Consider the following 19,322-nt stretch of genomic DNA (forward strand, 5'->3'; position numbering starts at 1 on the left):
TGAACTAAATACTTACTGATTTACCCTCGGCGCTCCTCCTTATCTTGTTTTGATTGCTCGTGCGGCCCCTGTTTTGCTCTGCTGAGTCTTAGTCTATAGGTCTTTGGTTTAAATCACTTAGCACCTCCTTCCCCCTCTGCACCTATTTTCCACACTCACCAAATTCCCAGTTGAATGTCCTCATTTGTTTAGCACTTCACTCCGTTAGAGGTTCACTCTCTGTCTTTCCCAACCTCTGTGCTCAAGCACAAGCAAATATTGGCCAATACAAGGATTTTAGGGAACATGAGATCCACTTATGGCAATAATTGGTAATATTGAATCTGAAAAACTATCTAGCACAAAGCCTCAAAAATCTTTACAACAGTGTAGACAGGCTTTTTGACCGTGGAGGGATCACGCTGGGCCCTCATCCTGTTTTTACCTAACATCCACAAATGTTTCCTTTCTAGAAGGGGCCACTGGCAGTTATCAGGAGCAATCTTCAACTTCTTCCAGTTCTGACAAAGGGCCATCGACCTGAAACGTTAACTCTGTTTCACATTCCACAGATGCTGCCTGACTTGCTGAGTATTTCCAGCATTTTCTGTTTTTATTTCAGATTTCCAACATCCGCAGTATATTGCTTTTGATCAGGAGCAGAACATTGGCTAATTTTAAATCTCCCTAGCCCATGGATGCTTTGGCAAGTTGCAGTAACCCTACAGTTTCCTTGCTGAGATCAGCTAACTCTACACACACCAGAGCTTGAACCTGGTACCTTTCTGTTCTGTAGGGGTTAGTTCCACACCGAACAATGCATTTACATCAGACCATTGAGGTCAGCATTGTGGTCAGCAAAGGTGGATCCAGCAGTACAGTCCCTGTAAACATTGCAAACCAGGTAGTTGAAGTTATTTGAAATGCTCACTATATAATACAAGGAGTTGTTACACTGATCTATCATTGAATACCTGGAGCATTTTCTAACATGATCGTTTCCCCTTAAGATGAAATCATAGACCATATCTGCTTCCTTTGATATCCACTACAATAGAACAAAATTAGGACATAATTTCTGGCATGTAATAAAACACTGATAGGTTAGAAACTGTTTGGTTAATGCATATTTGTTCAAATTTCCTGGCAATGCATTGTAAAAAAAAAAGTTGTTTTTTATTAGCACTGATGAGTTGAGTTGATCCATTTGACATTGTAATTTCTCCAAATTACAGTATTAAAACAAAAAAAGACATCTGATCAGGCTATTCTCAAGGGCAATTAGGGATGGGCAATAATTGCTGGCCTTGCCAGTAACGCCCACATCCCATGAATGAATAAAAAAAAGGCTATTTTTAAAAAATATTAAAGTGACTGCACCACATGCCTCCCAGCATACAATCTGGGTGATGGAGTGAATCTTTGTTAGGGCCCAAATAAGAAAGGAAGGAAGAGAAAAAAGAACTTGGATTTACATAGTGCTAATCTCTCAGAAATGTCCAAAAGCACTTGAAATACAATAAAGAACTTTGATGTGAAGTCACCAGCCATGTGTGAAAACTTGTTATTTATATCTCAGGGTTAGCATTCCATGCTGCTCTTAGAAAAATGCAAGAACTTTATTGATCTTTAAGCCAGAAGGTGGATTTTGCATTCCTTAAAGGAGAAACAGAAAAAATAGATTTGTAGAAAAGGGAAATTAATTTACAGGTAGAATATTTCATTATACTAATTCTGTGCTGTATCTTACCTAAAGCAGGCATTTCATTTGTCTGAGTATTGGTATTGTGAGCCAGACTTCATGTAACATTGGTAACAACTGTTGGAACAGTGCAGCTGCATTGTTTATAATAGATGCTGCAAAAAGCTTTAATAATTTGAAGATAATCCATTTTGTCTTAATTGTGAAATTTGTGAAAAGGAATATCTACAGAAAGTCATATGCACAAAGATATATTTTAAAAGTGCTATATCTGTGCAAAAATATAACTTACATTTACAGCTATTCAAAGCTTGCAGTCAAATGTATATTTGTACTCTGAGATGAAACAATTATATTTTGTTTTGTGTAGTGAAACATTGTAAATTCCCTTTACAATGTTGCTAACAAACAACGAACCGTTGCAGTCCTTGTGGTGAAGGTGCTCTCATGATGATAAAAGGAAATTCCAGGAAATTGATCTATTGATGATGAGGGATCTGTGATGTATGTCCAAGTTAGAATAGTTTGACTTCCCTTTCTTGGAGTGAAACTTGGAGTGATGATGTTTCTAAGACATTGTTGCTCGTCCTTCTCGTTGGTTGAGGTTACAGAGGAGGGAGATGCTATCAAGGTAGTCTTGGTGAGTTGCTGCAGTGCATCCAGTAGATTGATAATACTGCAGCTACAGTGTGTTGTTAATGGATCGGTTCATTATTGAGCCTAGTGACGGGGAGGCTAATCAAGTAAACTGCCATGTTCTGGATGGTGTCAAGTTTCCTGAGTGTTATTGCAACTGCAGTTGTCTGCAAGCAGTGAATATTCCACCACACTCTTGACTTGAGCCTTATAGATGGTGGATTGGATTTGAGAAGTCAGGAATTAAACCATTTGTTGTAGAGTATCCAGCCTCTGCCATGTTCTTGTAATGGTTGGCCCAGTTCAGCTACTGGTCAGCGGTGACCCCCAAAATATTGATGGTGAGCAACTTGGCAATGGTGGTGCTGTTGAAAATCAGGGGGGGTTGGCTGGGTTTTCTCTTGCTTGATAGTCATTACATGGCACTTGTGTGGTGTGAATGTTACCTGCCACTTGCTAGTCCAAACCTGAATGTCATCCAGGTGCTGCTGTAGACAGGCATGGGCTGCTTCATTATCAGGGAAGTTATGAATAGAGCTGAACACTAGAATCATCAGCAAACAGCTCTACTCCTGACCTCATGATGAAGAAAAAGTTACTGATGAAGCAGCTGAAGATAGTTGGGCCAAGGACGCTTCTCTGAGGAACTCTTGCAATTATGTTCTGTGCTGCAATTACTAGCCTCCAACAAGCATGGCCATCTTCCTTTGCGTGAGATATTAATCCAGTCAATGGTAGGTTTTCCCTGTGACCCTCATCGACTTCAGTTTTGATAAGGCTCCTTAGTGCCATATCAGTTGATTGTTGCCTTGATGATGAGGGCAACTACACTCACCTCTCCTCTGGCATTGAACTCTTGTGTCCATATCTGGATCAAGGCTATGATGAGATCTGAAGCCAAGTGGCTCTGGCAGAACCTAAACTGAGTGTCAGTGAGCAGTTATTGATGACAAGGAGTTGCTTGATGGTATGGCCTAGGGAAACAAGGAAGAAATGGGGAAGAATTGTGTCTTCATCAAATTAACCATTCAGGGAACCTATTGGGTATTATCCAACTGCACTAATGGATGAAGCAAATCAACACATAGACTGTGCAACGGGGGACCTCTGCCTTTTAGTTCACTGTATAACTAGCGCATTTATGTGAAATTTAACGCAGAGAAGTGTGAAGTGATGCATTTTGGTAGGAAGAACAAGGAGAGGCAATATAAACTAAATGGTACAATTTTAAAGGGGGTGCAGGAACAGAGAGACCTGGGGGTCCACATACACAAATCTTTGAAGGTGGCAGGACAAGTTGAGAAGGCTGTTTAAAAAGCATATGGGATTCTGGGCTTTATTAATAGAGGCATAGAATACAAAAGCAAGGAAGTTATGCTAACCCTTTATAAAAGACTGGTTTGGGCCTCAGCTGGAGTATTGTGTTCAAGTCTGGGCACCACACTTTAGGGAAGATGTGAAAGCCTGAGAAAGGGTGCACAAGAGATTTACTAGAATGGTACCAAGGACTTCAGTTAGGTGGAGAGATTGGAGAAGCTGGGGTTGTTCTCCTTAAAACAGAGAAGCTTAAGGGGAGATTTGATAGAGGTGTTCAAAATCATGAACATTTCTGATAGAGTAAATAAGGAGAAACTGTTTCCAGTGGCAGAGGGGTTGGTAACCAGAGCATGCAGATTTAAGGTGATCGGCAAAAGAGCCAGAGGTGACATAAGGAAGAATTTTTTTTTAAAACAGAGAGTTGTAATGATCTGGAATGCACTACCAGAAAGGGTGGTGGAAGCAGATTCAATAGTAACTCTCAAAAAGGAATTAGATAAATACTTGAAGGGAAAAAAATTACAGGGCTATAGGGAATGAGCAGGATGATGGGACTAATTGGATAGCTCTTTCAATGAGCCAGCACAGGAACAATGGGCTGAATAGCCACCTCCTATGCTGTACCTACTATGATACTATGTTGTGGAATTTTTCCTATGCATTATTTTTGTCCTGCTGCCAATAGTTTTTCCACTTTGTAATTGTTTCAGAATCAATACTTACTGCTCTGAATCAACATCTAATGCCCAATGATTTACATACATTCCACATCTTGCACACTTCACCCATATGAAATGTTTGGGAATTATAACAGATCTGTTCCTAATAAAGCAGGTTTAGAAGAAACCCTTAAATCCAGTTTAGCAGGTGAAGTGTGAAAGGTGTGAAATCTATGAGTAATAAACTGCAGATAAATGAATGTTAGAAGATTGGTATCATTTGGTACTATTCAGATCAGAGCACCAGGTTTGATGTTGATTACCTCATTAGGTAGGTGAAGTGTGCATGCTTTGAAATGCACGGGTTATTCTAACCGTGGGGTCATTAAGTATCTGACTTTAGAGTCCTGCATGCCGAGCTTTCTAAATGTTTAAAATGCTGATATTTACAAATTCTAGCTTGCCATGTAATGAACACATCAGTATTTCTATTTAAATTTCTTACTGTGCATCTCCTAGTGTGTTTAATGTGCCAGTGAGAAATGCATATTGTTGAAACACCAGCTGGTTACTGTATCAGTCTGTCAAGAGCAACTACTGGGCTCATCGGAGCTTTAAACATACCAGGATATTCAATGTTGTAATCAAGCTTTTAATTTGAAACAGTAAAACACCTATTTGAATGGTACTTTGGTTAGATTATGTTCATTATAGGATATGTTATAACCATAGGAACAGAAGTAATCCATTTAACCCCTTGAGCTTGTTCCACCATAGTGAGATTATAGCTGATCTGTATCTCAGCCCCATTTACCTACCATTGCTCCATACCCCATGATTCCCTTACCTAACAAAAATCTTTGAATCTCAGTCTTGAAAGCTTCAATTGACCCAGCCTCCATAGCCTTGTAGGGGGAAGAGAGTTCCAGATATCTACTAGCCTTTCAGTGAAATGCTTCTGGAATTTTAAGATTTATGTCCTGAGGAAATTGCTCCTGAATTGAGCATTAGCACCAATAAAAATGCCACCCCTTTAGCTAGCTGCTACTTAACAGTTGTCTCACTTGGTTAGATGAAAAGTTCAGCTTGCTTGAGAATCTATTACTGTACCCAAAAAATAAATAATTTCTCAATTTATATTTTAGAACACCTAACCAAGCAATGAGATTAGTTATTTGCAGAACAGTTCAAGGATAAATATTAATGTTAGTAGCTATTAGTGTTGGTGAACTGTTAAATGCAACTGATCAACTGACAAGGTAGATTAAAATTGCATAAATCATTTCCCTTTGCAGCAGTTGAAACTTCAGCACCCTCATCAGAAGGTCACACTTGTGCTTAGTTGGTTATTAGAATTGGAACCTATACCAGAAACACAAGAACCACTGCTATTGACCGGAGGCACAATCATCTACACAATAGGTACTAAGATCCATTTAGCTACTGCATCTTATGTAATGGTGTTGCAGGGCTGCATAACCTAGAATTATGCAAGTTTGAACTTGGTTTATCACTTTGTGAGTTGGAAGAGATATCTTAATACTTACATTAAAATGCATTAGAGTCAATTATTTTGTGACCAGTGACAATATAGGCAAAGGCAACCAGCAGTGTAGCAGAGGAATGTTTAATACACATACATGGTTATGCAAGTCTTGTATGCCCTAGCATTATACAGTGAATGCTGCTTTCTGCCCCTTATGCTTAAACCCTATTAAGAAGGACTATTTACATTTATGCCATCTCATAGGGAACACATTCCATAGGCTTGAATTATGGTGTAAAGGCAAGTTGATTCCTACTGGTAGTCTGGTGGAAATTGAGGTTTATGGCTCATTTCAATAGTCAGAAAACTAGTGGGGTTAGATGAGTGGAGATTATTGATATGAAGGAGGCTGATTCTACTGCACACAACTGAATCACATCCCTTGATCAATACCCTTCCCAAAAAAGCTCCTTACTTGGAAGTTGTCTAGATATTTTTCTTGGTTTAAAAATCTCAGTTGTAGAGCCCCATTCCTAGGGCCTTCCCCTCCATTCTCAGGCTTTGGGCATCACTGGCAAGGCCAGTAGTTATTGTCGATCCATTGTCACCCAAGAAAGTGATGTGCCTTCACTGCAGTCCCTGTGGTGCAGGTGTTCTGTGTAGTAGTTTGATACAAGCATGTTGCTTACAGCCACATCAGAGGAGGATAGTTAAGAGTCAACTGCATTGGTGAGAAACAGGAGTCAGAGGCTGGACTAGGAAAGGACTAATTTCCTTTGCATGAATAAAGCAACAATTGTATTGTCACTTCTACTTTATAAAAATATTCAAATTTGTAAATTGCAATGGCAAGTTTCAAACCCAGTCTCTGGATTATTAGTCCAGTAATTGCCACCACACTACTGTACCCTTAAGTGTGCCTCCATAGCTTGGCCATTTGTACTGAGGCCAAGGATTAAACAATTTGCTGTACTTCAATTATATAGCTGAATTTACTTTGAAAAGCAGAACTACACGTTGCCAGCAAATAGATAAGTGAATAGAATTAATGATCTAAGACTTAGTTTCACAGATACAACCTGTAAACATCTAGAAGCTCTAAATATTAATTTTTACATGCTTGTTAATGAGCTGGAGGCTCATGAAATGTCACCTATTTAATTTGAAAACAGTCAAAAATACTTTAATATCTTGTAAATTTAAAAAATGTAAGCATACAACCCATGACAGATACTGGAAAAGCCAGCCTTTCACTTAATTGGTCAGCCTCTTCTACCCCCTCCCAAAGACTACACTGTGCCAACAAGTTAAAGGACAAAGGTTACATTGATTCTGGATTTACTCATCCTCACCTAAGTGAATGTGTGAATTCAATTGGCAGGAAACGAGCAGTGATGACTACAAAGTCTCCTCTCCCCCTCCCATGTTCCTATGTAAGGAATTCTACAACACCAGGTTATAGTCCAACAGTTTTATTTGAAAATCACAGGCTTTTGGAGCTTACCTCCTTCGTCAGGTGAGTGAGTGAAGGGTTTTAAAAATCACATAGCATATATTAGGCTGGGAGACAATCAGAAGGTGTTGTTGGTGTTCAGACAGGTTAGCCACGGAAAACGTTACATCCCAGTATACTGAATACACAGGGGGTCAGATTACACAGACAGAGAGAATGAGACCCGAAAAAAGAGAGAATGTCCAGTTGTATTAAAAACATAACTTTCTCCTGCTGGTGGGGTTACGTGTAGTGTGACATGAACCCAAGATCCCGGTTGAGCCACGTTCCGCACCCACGAGGACGGCCTATCAATGTCTGCTTTATGATTTTGTGTTGTCGTGTGTCTCGATGGCAGCCTTGGAGAACGCTTACCCGAAGATCGGAGGCTGAATGTCCTTGACTGCTGAAGTGTTCCCCAACTGGGAGGGAACCCTCCTGTCTGGAGATTGTTGCGCGGTGTCCAACGGATGAACGGACACCACGCAACAATCGCCAGACAGAAGGGTTCCCTCCCAGTCGGGGAACACTTCAGCAGTCAAGGACATTCAACCACCGATCTTCAGGTAAGCATTCTCCAAGGCAGCCTTCGAGACACACGACAACGCAAAATTGTCGAGCAGAAATTGATAGCCAAGTTCCGCACCCATGAGGACGGCCTCAACCGGGATCTTGGGTTCATGTCATGCTACATGTAACCCCACCAGCTGGGGGGGGGGGATGTTCTGTTTTTAATACAACTGGACATTCTCTGACTTTCAGGTCTCATTCTCTGTCTGTGTACTGTGTAATCTTGATGTGGAGATGCCGGTGATGGACTGGGGTTGACAATTGTAAACAATTTTACAACACCAAGTTATAGTCCAACAATTTTATTTGAAATCTACAAGCTTTCGGAGGCTTCCTCCTTCCTCAGGTAAATGTCAGGAATTCCTCGAAGCCTACGCATTTATAAATCAGAGAACAACACATGGCGATTACAGACTGCCCCTGCAACTGCCCGTTGCCAAGGCAATCACTGTAATCTGACAGATTGTGTATTCAGTATACTGGGATGTAATGTTTTCCATTGCTAACCTGGCTGAACACCAACAACACCTTTGATTGCTGTGATTGTCTCCCAGCCTAATATATGCTATGTGATTTTAAAACCCTTCACTCACTCGACGAAGGAGGTAAGCTCCGAAAGCTTTGATTTTCAAATAAAATTGTTGGACTATAATCTGGTGTTGTAAGATTCCTTACATTTGTCCACCCCAGTCCATCACCGGCATCTCCACATCATCCCATGTTCCTAACCATAACCCCAGATTTATTTCACCTCAAGCCTTGACCCTTCATTTGGTTCCAAGTACATTTTTAATACAAGTCATCTTAAAATGACTATTGGAGTACTATAGTTTTAAAAAAATTTATTGGTTGTTCAAATGCAGAGTATAAACAGTCATTCCTCATACTGAACAATCTTAATCAAGTCAGAATGGGAATGGTTATTTGCATTTAAAACAGCACTGTTCAAATGCCATCCATGTGACTGAATAGTCACTAGCCACAGTTATACATTTAGAAAGTTTATAATTTCATGAAGAGTGCCCTTTTAAATATATTAAAGATAAAATACTGTAGTTTTAAAATTGCACCTTAAAATGTTCAATAAAACAAGGTCACAATCCAACAGCAGCCAAAAGCCACAGGGAGTTGACCAGCAGCAGTCCCTCAAGTATTAATATTGATATGACCAGTTCAGTCTGTCTTAGCATATACGAAGAATCGCAGTGCTTCATTGTCGTGCTTCATTGTCATCCTTCAATTGCACTCGAAATAAGTCCATGCAAAGGTAAAGTTACAGGGGGTTCAATGAGAGAAATTCTCACATACCTGGGGAAAAAGCAGATTTAAAGAGTTGTTTTTAAACACACTAAATTTAATTGAATTAAAAAGAAAAAAGCAAACTTACTTTGAGCTCTTGTATTTTTCCCTAATTGCTTGTTGCGGCTGGAATTTGGCTTGGAGAAAGGTCTTGTGCAAGTCATTCAGACAAGGTACAATGTCAATCAATGAGTAACCAGTGAATGCAGCAAGAGATTCAGGCTGTCAAAAGCAGACAAGAGTTACTACCTTAAGGTTAGTTTCTGAAATTTGGTCTATAATTTAAAGTTTCATGACTACACAATTAGAAATTATATCCACCTAGAAACCTTCAGTTAATTATAGATTATGCTTAGCAAAGTAATTTATTCTTTGGCTGAACTGGCTAGCAATGTTATTTAAAGCAATAAAAAAGGGAAAACTAGCCAGCAGTCTTCAGAGCTAGAAACAAGTCAGTAGCAACTGGACGGGCTATGACAAGGCATACACCCTTAAAATCAGAAAGATAAAATTAGCATTGAGTGCTGGAAAAATGTTACAAGCTTCAGGAACAGCAAGTCAGTTTTGCTGCTGGGCATTTCAGATCTTAGTGGTGCACTCCAATTTAGAAGGTGTTCATGGCAATGGGGAGGGTATGTTAGTTTCCAAGGACATGGATTGATATTTGGGGCAGAGCATTTTGTCAGCACAGCACTAGGCAGGGATCTGAAGCAAGGGCTTTTTTCCTTTGATTTTTAACTTTAGTCTTCCTCCCCTGCTTTTCTTAATTCATGAGTGGACTTATCACTATTTGCATATTTTGTCCTTTATACCTCTGCATCACCTTGCCAGATTATCTTTTACATCAGCCTATTAGGCAGTTGTTAATCCTTTAGCTTAACCCCCTTTATGACTGGTGTTAATGCTCCAATATTGTATTGGGTTCAGCTCTGAAGGTACACCCAAAATGTCATCTATAGATGCTCACTGACATGTATTTCCAGCATTTAATTTTTAATGCATGTGCATGTAGGGGCACAAAAAGCTTACCCAAAACATTTTGTTGATTGTATAGTTTGCCAAGCAATATGCAGCTGCTGCCATCAGAGAGGGTGTGTACTTCAGACATACATCAGCTTCTAGTAAACTCAGTTCAGCTATGTACTGTGGATTACAGAAAGATTGTTAGCTAATTGGTACAAGTGAACTTTGAAAGCAGGTTTCAAATGGCTGTCAGCAGTAAGCTCGTGGCTTGGTGCAACACTGTTTAGAATTAACTGGAAATGGCACTTGTCATTACAGTAACATTTCTTCCTTTTGCTCTTGCAGCAATTTATTTTACTTTTCCATCCTAATCTTTTAGTCTGCCTACATCTGAACTAAATAGAAACTTGCAGCCAAGTGTTGGCAAAACTAAAGCCAACTTGTTCTGCTCACAAATATTTCAGTCTCTAGTTCTATCAAGCTCTCCGATCTAGCCTAAGGGAATAGCCAGAGTGTACAATTTAGTCAGTCGCCCAACATCTCGTAAGAAAATTGCTCACTCCCATGAATCTTGCCCATTTACCCTCATGGCCTTAATCCATTTTCAACTTAAAATTGATAGCCAATGCTTTCTTCAGCTTTCCCCACTTGTAACCCTCAAGGGCAACTATTGCTGGCCTTGCTAGCAACACCATATCCCAAGAATAAATAAAATTAATCTTCACAAAACTGCAGCCAAGCAGCCTTTAACTTTTCACTTCCACCTTGCATCAATCCCAGTAAATCTGCACCCAGCTATGAGGGTTATTCACTAGATTTTTAGCCTTTTGTTTGACTAGTGACATCTCCTAGATGGTCCAATTCCAATTGCAATATTAAAGTCAAACTCAGTGCTCAATTGGGCTTCTGCAATTACTGGCACTTGCCAATAACAATGTCAGGTTAATGGATGAAGTATTTGGGATCCCAAACCATAGAAAGGTTACAGCATGGAAGGAGGCCATTGAGTCCATGCCAGCTCTATGCAAGAGCAATCCAGCAAGTCCCACTCCCACCCTGCAAATTTCTTCAAGTACTTATCCAGTTCCCTTTTGAAAGCCATGATTGAATCTGCCTCCAGCACCCCCTTGGGCAGTGCATTCTAGATCCTAACCACTCACCAAAAAAGTTTTTCCTCATATCACCTTTGGCAAAAGAACCAATCACCTTAAATCTATGTCCTCTGGTTCTTAACCCTTCATGATTTTGAATACCTCTATCAAATCTCCTTGGAACAGAGATGGTTGCAAGGAGAACAACCCCAGCTTCTCCAGTCTATCCAAGTAACTAAAGTCCCTCATCCTTGGAATCATTAATAAATCTCTTCTGCACCCTTTAAGGCCTTCACACCTTTCCTGATGTGAAGTGCCCAGAATTGGACAATACACTAGTTGTGGCCAAACCAGTGTTTTATAAAGGTTCAATACTTTTGGACTCTCTGCCTCTATTTATAAAGCTCAGGATCCCATATGCTTTAATCACTTTCTCAACCTGCCCTGTGACCTTGAACAATGTGTGCACATAAACACCCAGATCTGTTCCTGTATCCCTTTTAGAGTTGTGCCCTCCAAGTTTATTTTGTCTGTCCTACCAAAATGTATCACTTTGCATTTTTGTATTAATTTCATCTTGTTGTGTCTTCCTATGCTACCAGCCTGTCTATCACCTTGAAGTCTATCACTATCCTACTCAGTTTATTACCCTCCCAAGTTTTGTGTCATCTGCAAATTTCAAAATTGTGCCCTGTACTCAGTCATTAATAAGAAAAGCACGGATCCCTGAGGACCACCACTGTACACCTCCCTCCAGTCTGAAAAACAACTGTTCACCACTGTTGCGCCTTAGCCAATTCTGTATCCATGTTGCTACTGCCCCTTTATTCCATAGGCTGCAATCTTGATAAGCCTACCATGCAGCATTTTGTCAAGTGCCTTTTGAAAGTCCATATACACCATTTCAATCGTCTTACCTCAAAAACTCAGGTTACTGAAACATGATTTACCTTTAACAAATCCATGCATACTTTCCCTAATCAATCCACACTCGTCCAAGTGACTTAATTGTGTCCTGGATTATTGTTTTTAAAAGTTTCTCCACCAGAGGTTAAACTGACTGGCCTATAGTTGCTGGGTTTATCCTTACACCTTTTTTGAATAAGGGTGTAACATTTGCAATTCTCTAGACCATCCCCATATATGTTTGGAAGATTATGGCCAGTACTTCTGCAATTTCCACCCTTACTTCCCTCAGCAATCTAGGATGCATCTCATCTGGACCAGGTAACTTATCTACTTTAAGTACAGCTAGCCTTTCAAGTACCTATCAATTTTTAAACTCATCCAGTAGCTCAACATGTCTTCCTTTACTGACACTGGCAGCATCTTCCTTGGTAAAGACAGATGCAAAGTATTCATTTAGAACCTCAGCCATGCCTCTGCTGCCATGAGTAGATCTCCTTGCTGGTCCCTAATCAGCCCCACCCCTCCTTTTACTATCTTTTTACATGCCTGTAGAAAACTTTTGGATTCCTTATGTTGGCTGCCAGTCTATTCTCACTCTTTGACCCTCATTTCCTTTCACTTCCCCTCAACTTGCTATATTCTGCCTGGGTCTCATGTTATTGAACCTGACATCTCATATGCCCTTTCCACCCCCCATTTCATCTTACTATCTGTCATCCAGGGAGCTCTGGCTTTAGTTGCCCTACTTTTGACTCATGGGAATGCGCCTAGATTGTATCTGAACCATCTCCATGATTTTCAATACATGGAGCAGGTGTCAGTTTCCATCAGGTCTTATATATTGAAGGCATGGGCATTGCTGACATTTGTCACCAATCCCTAGATGCCCCAAGAAAGTGGTGGGCCTTTTTAATACAGCTAAATGGCTTGTTAGGCCACTTAAAGGGCAAGAGTCAACCACCTTTATGTGGTACTGGAGTCATAGGCTAGACCAGGTAAAGGCATGCTCCCTTCCCAAGAGAAAAAAGGTTTAACCCTTGCCAAGAGCTTTATTTCAAAAATGAATTGGTAAACCCTCCATGATGCCTATGGGCATTAGGACCTATTTCCAGTATATTTACTTGGTCCACCCTCACTTTAGTAGCACAGATATACACATTGGTGGATTTGAGGAGCCCATGGTTAACTTGCTATGGTTTGTTATTGCTATCAGGCAAGATCTTAGCTGGTCAGGACAGCTGAATGATCTTCTGAGAGTTCTACTCAATCTCACTTTCCTCTCCCAAAGGAGGTGGTGAATACAGAAGGTCACTACTTCAGTGGAGACGAAGTGCCAGCATATTCACTTGGTGTTTGGCTATTTAGCCTACACTTTTTTCCCCCCACAAGTGTAGACATTCCTTGTGGATCTAATGCTAGACTTCACTGGTAGATGTGGCATACTCCAATGCTTAGCATTGTGCCAATACCAGCCTTTCTAGCTGCCTAGAGCTGGGTTTGGATTCTCCAGTGTATGATCAGCCAACACAATCAATTTCAGTTTCTGCACTAATGTACTGGAGTGCTCACACCCACTATAAAATAATGAGTGGTCTCAAGATTACTAAAGTTACTGTCTAGGTGGCAATGTGAACACACTAAGTATACAGTAATAGGGCAGCACTTATTATCCAATAGCCCCTTTCTCAACTGTAACCCATCCATGGAATAGTGTTCCTGGTTATCCCAAATATTGAAAGTCATTAGAAATCACTTGCCAAATGAAGTTATTGAAATGAAGCTCAAGGAGCAGCTTAGCAGTTCAAAATACATGGAGTCCTGGAAACCAAGTGATGATTTTAAGGGATATGAACTTGCAGCAAGTGATAGGTATCAATGTTTATTTATCCTCCAACCAAGATAGTTATAGATTATGTTAGCCAGTGCAGAAGAACTCCCTTGATGCTCTTCAAATAATGCTGTGGGATCTTGTGTCCACCAGAGGTGCAGACATGGTCTTTATTAACATCTCATCCTAAAGATAGTGCTTCAGTGTAGCACACCTCTGCCTAGATTATGCATTCAAGTATCTGGAGTGGGGCATGAACCCATGACTTTCTAGCTCTAGGCAATGAGATATGACCACTGTCCTCAAAGAGATGAGTTGAGGTCTCTATCCAGAGTTGTCACAGGACTTCAGACAACCAATGGCCTACCCCCTTTCAAGGGGGTTGAATAGCTGTGTTGTCACTGGCCTAGACTGGGACCTATGTTTACCTGCAGCTCAAAATACCATATCACATGATTTAATTAAACCAGAGGGCTATTCAAAATAGTAACAAATTCCATTGATGGCCCAAGGTGCTAGTCAATGAATTTTAACCATTGCAGCTACCAGACCCTTGGGATTTATGTTGCTTATAGCTTCAGTACCTTGATTAAATAAGCAATTATATTAGCTGCAGGCTTCACAGATATTTTGGGTGACCCTTGCATGCTGATCCTCAGTACAGAGATTAATAATCTAAAAAAAAAAGTCCATTTTGCCAGTGAGTCCCATAGTTGTTGAGGATCTGGCTGCCCAAACTAGGATCCTGCAGTAGGCAAACAGTCAAATGACTGACTTAATGAGCAGAGATATGAAACTCAGTCAAGCAATCAGGACCTTGCAGAGCCAATGCCAGGAAACAAGCTGATGTGGACAGGTAGCGATTTAAAAAAAAAATCCAGTTACATTCACTCCTTTGAGGCATCATTTAGCTCTGATTTTGCTTTGGGCATTAAAGTGTGCATTGCTGATGCTGTCTTAGTTTCATCTATGGGATCCACGAGACTGCCGTGAACACTTACTGCCAAGTAATTAATCAGCCCAGACTTTTGTTCCTTATGTTGGTTTGCTTATAATTCAAAAGCCCCAAAAGCTAGCAGTTATTCCCGCTTAAATTTGGCATCAGATCAGATTTGATAAGCAGTTACAATTCATTTAGACTAACTCTTGAGATTTGCCATCAATATGTGTGCCAATTTGACAGCTGTCCCTCCACCTGGTGTTTCTCCTGAAATCTTCCACCTTCCTTCACGTTGAGTTTCAGTAACAGGCTAAATAAGAATTCTATCTTTGATCCTTTCTACACCAACCCACACACCACATTCAGCAAGTTTAACTTGGGCTTGCAAGTGATATTTAGCACCTCCGCTGGCATGTGGGTAGCAAAGGAAAAAGGGGACGTTTCATCTTTTTGGATTTCATGTTTGACTGCTCCCTTACAAGAGCAGTTACATTTACTGGCCCAGTGTTTAACTGGGGATATCTAGGTTAAAAACTATCCGTGGAATGGAGAACTCACTTCCCCTGTTGGCTTTCATGATTCTCCAATCTCAAGGCAGTAGAACACATACTTGTTGAATGGGCTTAATGGCTAATTTGTTGGTTTATTAGCAATTTAATACAAGACCCTTAATTACCACTGCTATCCTAAACTAGCACATCAGTAATCCTAGGCAAGAGCTTATTTCCTTCAGCATTTATGAGTATCTGTCTGATCTCAGACAAGGATAAACTCTTCCAGCAAAGCTGCCAAATATTTGAAATAAGCCTTTATGAAGATTGAATGTTTTGGATTCTCCCTCAGACACCTATCTAACCACTGATTAACAGTTGAAGCAAAGCAAGCTGGCACATTGGAGTCTGGTTTTAACCCCTCTTAAAATGCCTGTAAAAAAAGTTCAAATCCTTCCTGCCACTACTTTGTTTAAGTCTTCATTCCAATCTACACCATCCATTTGATGGAATTACAGCTGGTCTCTTGCACCACCAGAGGCGAATCTTTCAATTCTACTAAGGAGTTATCTAAAAAAAATTTCATCTTACTACCTTTCACCTTTAAAAGCTTTCCTACTACATCTTTAGGATCTCGACATTCCTTCACTTCATGCCAAACTAAATCATGTGCGAGTCCAGTTAGTCAGTGGGCTGAAATTGAATTTACCCACAAATTAGATATACATACCATAGCTAGGGTTCCCATTTGGCCACTAGTTTCTTCCTTCAAAAACTGCGTTAGGAACTGATTGACTGTTGGTACAGTCATGTCAAAGCTCAAAACCTTGAGTAGGAGGTGCTCCATGCGCAAGAGTTGCTTTTTTGTATACGTGTCATCTGTTATGTAGACAAACTCATCCATTTCTGGTGGATATATTTCCTCATATTTCCTAGGGGGAGAGAGGAGAAGTTATAAAAAGTTCTAAGTATATATGCAACTGTTCATTTCAAACTGATGTTCTTGGAATTTATTTCCATTTAGAGACTACAAATTTCAAATAACAACCCTCGAGTCACAAATCGATATTTTTTTGTTAGAGACATACTTCACTGCAGTAGTTCGCGATTTTAAGTAATAACTTACGATGCCACAAGCATGGCAGCTGTCCCTACAAGTTGCAGCTTTCCTCGAAGGACCGACATGCATGACAGGAATCTGTCCAAGTAGTTTATTGCCAAGTACAAAGTTTCAGTTTGCAGACTGTACTCCTCACTAACTTCTACAAGCCAGTCCACAAGGATGGAGCGCATACTGGGTGTTATGTCTGGCTGCTTCTTCATGTACCCAAACATTGGCCTACATTTTTCCTGAAAAAAAAAGTTTAGAAAAAAAATTTAAACATTGCATCCACTTCATTCGGACCTTCAAATATTGGCACCAGAGAACAGGAACCCGTTCTCATTTTTGCCACTCCGGCAGTGCCTAAAATTCTTGCGATTGACTCATTTATTAGTCTAATTCTCGTGTTTCTCCCCCCACCCAGGGGCGGGAAAGAAAAAGAACGTAGAAACAGAAACTAGAACTCTAGTCGTCTCAATAAAAGCATGGTTTTGCAAAGTTAGGCAAATGTTTAATGCTTTAAGAACATTACCTCAAATCCTTCAATTAATTCTACGATTTGGATAGGACCTAATGCGGACTGTACAGTTGCAATTTGTATTAAGATTGGTCTATTTCAGGTCTGCTTCATTTCGATACATCTTCAGGTCAGGCAAAACGTCAATGTCACAAGCTCGCTGCAAAATGCGCTTCAGACTGCATTGCCCTCTGATCAACTCATCTATGTTCAAGCTGGCCGGTACTCTGCTGGTTGCCGGTAAGACTATCAATTCTACTGCAAAAGTAGACTTTAAATGTAGCTTTTGCAGCAGGACGATACACAGCAGTTTTAGGCAGCCTAATGGAGGGAAGTACCAAAAAGACAGTGCCATAATAAAACCCGAAGTATCACTACCAGGACAATCAATTTTGTTAAATTGTTGAATGTCGCTTCGTAACCTAAAACTGGTTCCTTTGGGATTAAAGCGGCACACTTAATTTAGAGTACTACCCCAGTGCGGCAAACTCACTTCTGCCTCCCTAAGGTATCGATAAATGTCCTCTGCATATTCTTCCACAGCGAGATAATCTACGTGCTCATCCAAATCGTCATGGGAACGCTGCGAGCGAATTGTTGAATCTACCAGCATAGGCGAAACTGCGGAATTAAAAAAAACTCAACAGGTACTTGAAACAGGCGAACAAAAAGCCTCGTGAACGTATAAACTGAAATGCAGTCAAAAACAATTTAGTGTGAACGAATGATTTAAAGTTTTAAACCCAATCGTGTTAGCAGCGAAAATAAAAGCTAACTTCTAATGGTAACGCGTTCATCCCCAGTTAGAAAATAGCTTCAGAGCCATTAGCGTTGAGCGATACCAAAATTCCAGTTCATATCTTGCAGTTACCTTCACTAAGGTCCAAGAACAAGCAATAGTCGTCCGCTTGTTTGGAGATACTACCAACTTCTCCAAGTTTAGTCTCCAGTTCGGAGGTCAGGTTACATTCGGAGACTTCGACCTCATCCTGGACTTCATCCTCCATGTAAATACTGAAGTTTGGGTTGGACACAAAAGTAGCCGGACATTCAAAGAAAGTAGTGCTGCTCTTAGCCGAAGTGAGGCCATTGTCTGTACCCGGTGCAACGATATCATATGGTTTCAGAGGAGCCTGACGAAACAGGTTAGAATGGGGTCAAGGTCAGACAGTTTGCAAACTCGCTGAAATAAATAAAAGCTCCAGTGCAATAATAGTTCAACATTTTTTTTAAGAAAACGTAATCTCTAAGTCTTAACATACAGCTCCAAGACCTAGCCCCAAAAATAACGGATTTAGTGAATAGATTTTACCTGACAAAGTGAGCGCCTTTGCTGATCATTTTCATTCAGCACCCCCAAAACGGTCCTTTGTTTTTGAACAACGGGACCACTTTGTGGAACAATACAAATATTTTCCTGATTAGCGTTTCGCTTTACAGCCCCAGCAGCATTATTCCTGTACATGGTTGCTAATGTTAGTTTAACACAAAGCAAAACAGCTTTAAAAAATATATATATACAGGCTTAACTAATCCTTGACTTGCTTAAAACAATTCCTTCCAAATAAAGTTAAGAGTAAGCGCCTTAGTAAAGCCAGATATATATGGGAGTGGGTTTAATTGTTTTCCGAGCGCAGAGCAGCTCGCTCCGGTTCCATCGTGTAGCAAATTACTTTCAATCAGCCCGCGTCTATTGAATCCCACCAATCACCTTCCGTTATTACTGCACGTGCGCTTCTAATCAACAGCTCTATGGTAACGCAGCACGCTACTGGTTGTCACGTGACTTCCGCATCGCTCCTGCGGCTGCGCGTTACCAAGGTGACGGAGAGACAGCATCTTTGGGAAAGTGGTCAAACTACAGAAACATCGTCTGGGTTATTAAAGCTGCTGACAGTCGGAGCAGACAATGTCCTAATAGGCTGCACGTGAACATCATTCCGAAATAGAGAGATTTTATTATTGGTGCAAAAAATCATAACGTGTATTGTTTTACGTCATAAGTTGCAATGTAGCATAGACACCTGATCAAAATTTGTAATTTTTTGAAAGACATTAAATTTCTGTAATTTACATTGAATGCTAGCAAATATCCACCTATGGCTGCATTCATATCACATATATGTGGAAAATTCAACATGCGAAGATATCTGGAAGAGATTCACAGAATCATACAGCACAGAAAGTGGCCGTTCGGCCCATCGTGCCTGTGCCGGCTCTTTGGAAGAGCTATCCAATTAGTCCCACTACATTGCTCTTTCCCCATTGCCCTGCAGATTTCTTCTTTGCAAATATATATCCACTTCCCTTTTGAAAGTTACTATTGAATCTGCTTCCACCA

General features: G+C 40.4%; 1 protein-coding gene across 2 annotated transcripts; it reads right to left on the bottom strand.

Annotated features, from left to right (window-relative positions):
* Window positions 1–5,961: 5,961 nt before the first annotated feature.
* On the bottom strand, window positions 5,962–18,532 carry ccna1 (cyclin A1). Of its 2 annotated transcripts, XR_010963134.1 has the most exons (9): window positions 18,294–18,532; window positions 17,853–18,114; window positions 17,475–17,602; window positions 16,489–16,712; window positions 16,093–16,294; window positions 10,170–10,283; window positions 9,229–9,362; window positions 8,912–9,149; window positions 5,962–6,500 (listed from the first exon to the last, which is right to left on the bottom strand). XR_010963134.1 is itself a non-coding variant. In XM_067985393.1 (8 exons), the coding sequence occupies exons 1-8, from the start codon at window positions 18,444–18,446 to the stop codon at window positions 9,071–9,073; spliced, it is 1,296 nt and encodes a 431-aa protein (XP_067841494.1). In that variant the 5' UTR covers window positions 18,447–18,532; the 3' UTR covers window positions 8,374–9,070. The 2 variants fall into 2 exon arrangements, 1 of the variants encoding a protein (XP_067841494.1); XM_067985393.1 differs by lacking the exon at window positions 5,962–6,500 and having other exon boundaries at window positions 8,374–9,149.
* Between the last annotated feature and the right edge of the window lie 790 nt (window positions 18,533–19,322).

This window comes from Heptranchias perlo, chromosome 6 (genome assembly GCF_035084215.1).
Source record: "Heptranchias perlo isolate sHepPer1 chromosome 6, sHepPer1.hap1, whole genome shotgun sequence".
Lineage (NCBI taxonomy): Eukaryota > Metazoa > Chordata > Chondrichthyes > Hexanchiformes > Hexanchidae > Heptranchias > Heptranchias perlo.

Excerpts from the sequence above, each read along its gene's own strand:
- ccna1 (XM_067985393.1), bottom strand. The coding sequence starts at position 18,446 with ATGTACAGGAATAATGCTGCTGGGGCTGTAAAGCGAAACGCTAATCAG. Across the intron at positions 18,115-18,293 it reads AAAGGCGCTCACTTTGTCAG|GCTCCTCTGAAACCATATGA; the intron begins GTAAAATCTATT and ends CTGTTTCGTCAG. Across the intron at positions 10,284-16,092 it reads AAATGGGAACCCTAGCTATG|TACATAGCTGAACTGAGTTT; the intron begins GTATGTATATCT and ends TGTAATCCACAG.